This window comes from Seriola lalandi, unplaced genomic scaffold (genome assembly GCF_002814215.2).
Source record: "Seriola lalandi dorsalis isolate HSWRI2012SDOR001 ecotype SW California unplaced genomic scaffold, Sedor1 jcf7180002050915, whole genome shotgun sequence".
Classification (NCBI taxonomy): domain Eukaryota; kingdom Metazoa; phylum Chordata; class Actinopteri; order Carangiformes; family Carangidae; genus Seriola; species Seriola lalandi.
Genome location: NW_019521468.1, coordinates 9746 through 12828, shown reverse-complemented (window position 1 = coordinate 12828; position 3083 = coordinate 9746). Strand labels below are relative to the sequence as shown.

The window sequence follows — 3083 nt, the reverse complement described above, 5'->3', positions numbered from 1 at the left end:
GAGTCAGTCCCCATAGACTCCCATGTTAAAATGTCCAACTTTACAGCAGAAATAAACATGTTTACAGCCTGGTACAGAAACTGTTTTGGTCTCTAGAGATAATTTCCTCCTTCATGACACCTGTTTATATAACTCACCTGTTTATATAACTCACCTGTTTACATTTTATTAAAGACTAAAGTTATGGAGGATTGAGGGTGTGGCCTGTTTGAGTGACAGGTGGGTGAGTGTATGCTTGTCACAAACCAACATGTACAGGCCCCTCCTCTTTGACCATTTTTGGATTAGCTGGGAGTTAGGGGGCGGAGTCAGACACTGCCAAGATGGCGACAGTGGAACAGCTCACTCTGAGCTACAGAAACCTGAGGGTGACATCACAGAGGCGACGTCCATCTTTACCTACAGTCACCACAAAGCCCCGTACAGTTTGAGGCGCTGAGACGTCTCATTCTTGATCCGACCGAAAACAACCTGCTGTTAATAAATAAATCTAAATATAAACTAATGTCGGCACGTTTGGATGTGAACTGTTTAAAGCGCCATGTTTTCTTCTGCTCCTGTGTTTTGTTTGAAGTGTCGATCCATAAGAAGTTATTTCTTTTGTTAAACAGAGTTTCTACGTCAAACGAGAGTAAAGAAGAAAACACTGAGGCTGCTGTGAGCAGAGGGTTCATTAGGCTTTATTAGTGCTGAGAGGCAGAAACAGAAACTGAACAATGGAGAGAAAATTTACAGAGTTTATATAAAACAAACTGGAATAAAGAGAGAGAGAGAGAGAGAGAGAGAGAGAGAGAGGTTCACATCTTGTTGGTGTCCACTTTACTTCTGGCCGAGCTGAGAGAGCTGCAGAGAGAAGCAACACATCAGGAGGTTATTACTGTTCCTACAGACACAGCGTCACTGAAATGCTTCAGACTGTACGGAGCAGGTGTGGGACAGGAGGACAGGTGTTGTGGGACAGGAGGACAGGTGTTGTGGCACAGGAGGACAGGTGTTGTGGCACAGGAGGACAGGTGTTGTGGGACAGGAGGACAGGTGTTGCGTCTCACCTGTTTGATGAACTGAGCAGCGTTGAAGAGTTCGCTGCAGCCGTAAACCACCTTCTTCCCCTGTTTGGACTGAAGACGTTAACAAGGAAAAAGTCACATCACTTGAGTCTGTTCGCACTTTTAAACCACATATTTCATATTATTTAAATTGTACGGTGAGCAGACAGATGTTCTAACACCTGCAGCGATACAGCACCTTTGTGTAGTCCACCAGGTTCTGGTACTCGATGTAGTTTCCTCCTCCCACCACAAACACGATGGCCTGAAACACATCAGACCAGCAACACATCAGTAACCAGAGGGATGAAGGTTCAGCTCTCAGTTCCCACATTCATATCATCATCATCATCATCATCATCATCATCATCATCATCACACACGTGCTGATTCATTACGACACAAACCAAACGTCACACTGTCTGATACAAACTAATCAGAGTGTTGGTTTGTGTTTCTGTTGTTTGTTTTTAAAGCATCATCTGCTGTTTTAATGTAATTTAATCTGCACATGTGATGACTGAGACCCTGTCTGATTTTAAGATCCTTTCATTGGTTCTAGAAGCTCTTTCATGGTCTTCATCCTACTAATTTATCAGCTTTGATTTAATCCTCTGAACCTTCATGAACCTTCAGTTCTTCTGGTTCGTGACCTTTAAATGAAAAACCGAAAAGTCAGAATGAAAACACACGGTGAGGCGTCACACTCACTTCCTGAAACGGGTTCTTGTTCCTGGGAATGGAGCTGAGGAAGAAGAGGAGAGAGGATGATGAGACGTTCCTGAGCTTTCTACCAGTCAAAAGCAACAACAACTCAATGATCTGGTAGTGATCAGATGTGATTATTGATCTGATCAGACTGAGGTGATGTCGTACCTCTCGCTGCCTCGCAGCATCTTCGGGTCAAAGTATCGGTAGTCGTCTGTTTCCTAGGAGACCAGAGAGACAAACATGCATCAGCTGATCCAGTCTCACCGATCAGTCTCTTATACTTGTATAAATGTAACATTCACTGAACCACCTGAGCCCAGTTTTTCTCTGCGATGACGATAAAAACAGACACACAGAGCATCAGATGAACAGTGAGTCGTTCAGCTGCCTGATCCTCCATCAGGACTGAGACCTGAGACCTGAGACCTGAGACCTGAGACCAGCGTTTTATCAGCTGCTTCCCCAAAACTCTGAAATCACCTCAACCTGCCAGATGTTTGTCTCAGTGCTGCTGTTCACAGAGCGGCAGAGAAACCAGACCTGACTTCACAGTCCGGCTTTTCATTTCATTTATTTATTTGTCTATTTATTCACACGTTTTAGGCTGTTTTACTTTTTATTTTCTGGTTTTTCAACTCATCTCATTTCTTTTGGTATTTAATTATTTTATCTTTGTTTTCCTGTCTTTGATGTTTCCGAACTCAGTTCGGTGTTTTATCAGGATGTGATTGGCTGTTGCTTCGTTAATGATTAGATGAAAAGAAACTGGAGGAAACAACATTTTAAAAATATCAATTTTTAAAAATTTACTTGAACTTGGATTTGACTTTGGACGGAGCAGTTGTATGCTAAGCTAAGCTAAGCTAAGCTCCAAATGTTGCACTACTCCTTTAATATTCCACATCAGCACTTTTCTTATTGAGTTCAACATGAACTGAACACACACACACACACACACACACACACACACAGGACAATCTGATAGAGGGAGAATGTGATCTTCTATTTCTTTCATCTTCATCCCAGTCCTGTCTCCCCCCCCCTCCCCCTTCACAACAACAGGATCTTTGTTGGTCGTCTGAAACTCCAGATACTGAGAAACATGCAGAGGGTGTGTGTGTGTGTGTGTGTGTGTGTGTGTGTGTGTGTGTGTGTGTGTGCAGGGTCAAATGACTACATGAGTGAAGAGGCCAAATAAAAAATTTCACTGCATCACCTTCAACATCTTTAGTGTGAAACTGAGTCGATGGGTTCATGTGTGTGAACTGCAGGTTTGTGTGTGTGTGTGTGTGTGTGTGTGTGTGTGTGTGTGTGTGTGTATGTGTG

General features: G+C 43.1%; 1 protein-coding gene across 1 annotated transcript in view; it reads right to left on the bottom strand.

Annotated features, from left to right (window-relative positions):
• Positions 1–658: 658 nt before the first annotated feature.
• Positions 659–3083, bottom strand: part of LOC111649464 (sec1 family domain-containing protein 1-like) — a gene marked incomplete at its 5' end in the record, with an annotated part of 8667 nt that continues 6242 nt past the window's right edge. The window contains 6 exons of the mRNA XM_087171987.1: positions 659–843; positions 1050–1118; positions 1246–1311; positions 1758–1791; positions 1923–1975; positions 2060–2084. Of these exons, the coding sequence (XP_087028113.1) occupies positions 820–843; positions 1050–1118; positions 1246–1311; positions 1758–1791; positions 1923–1975; positions 2060–2084 (271 nt within the window). The remainder of the gene's footprint in view (positions 844–1049; positions 1119–1245; positions 1312–1757; positions 1792–1922; positions 1976–2059; positions 2085–3083) is intronic.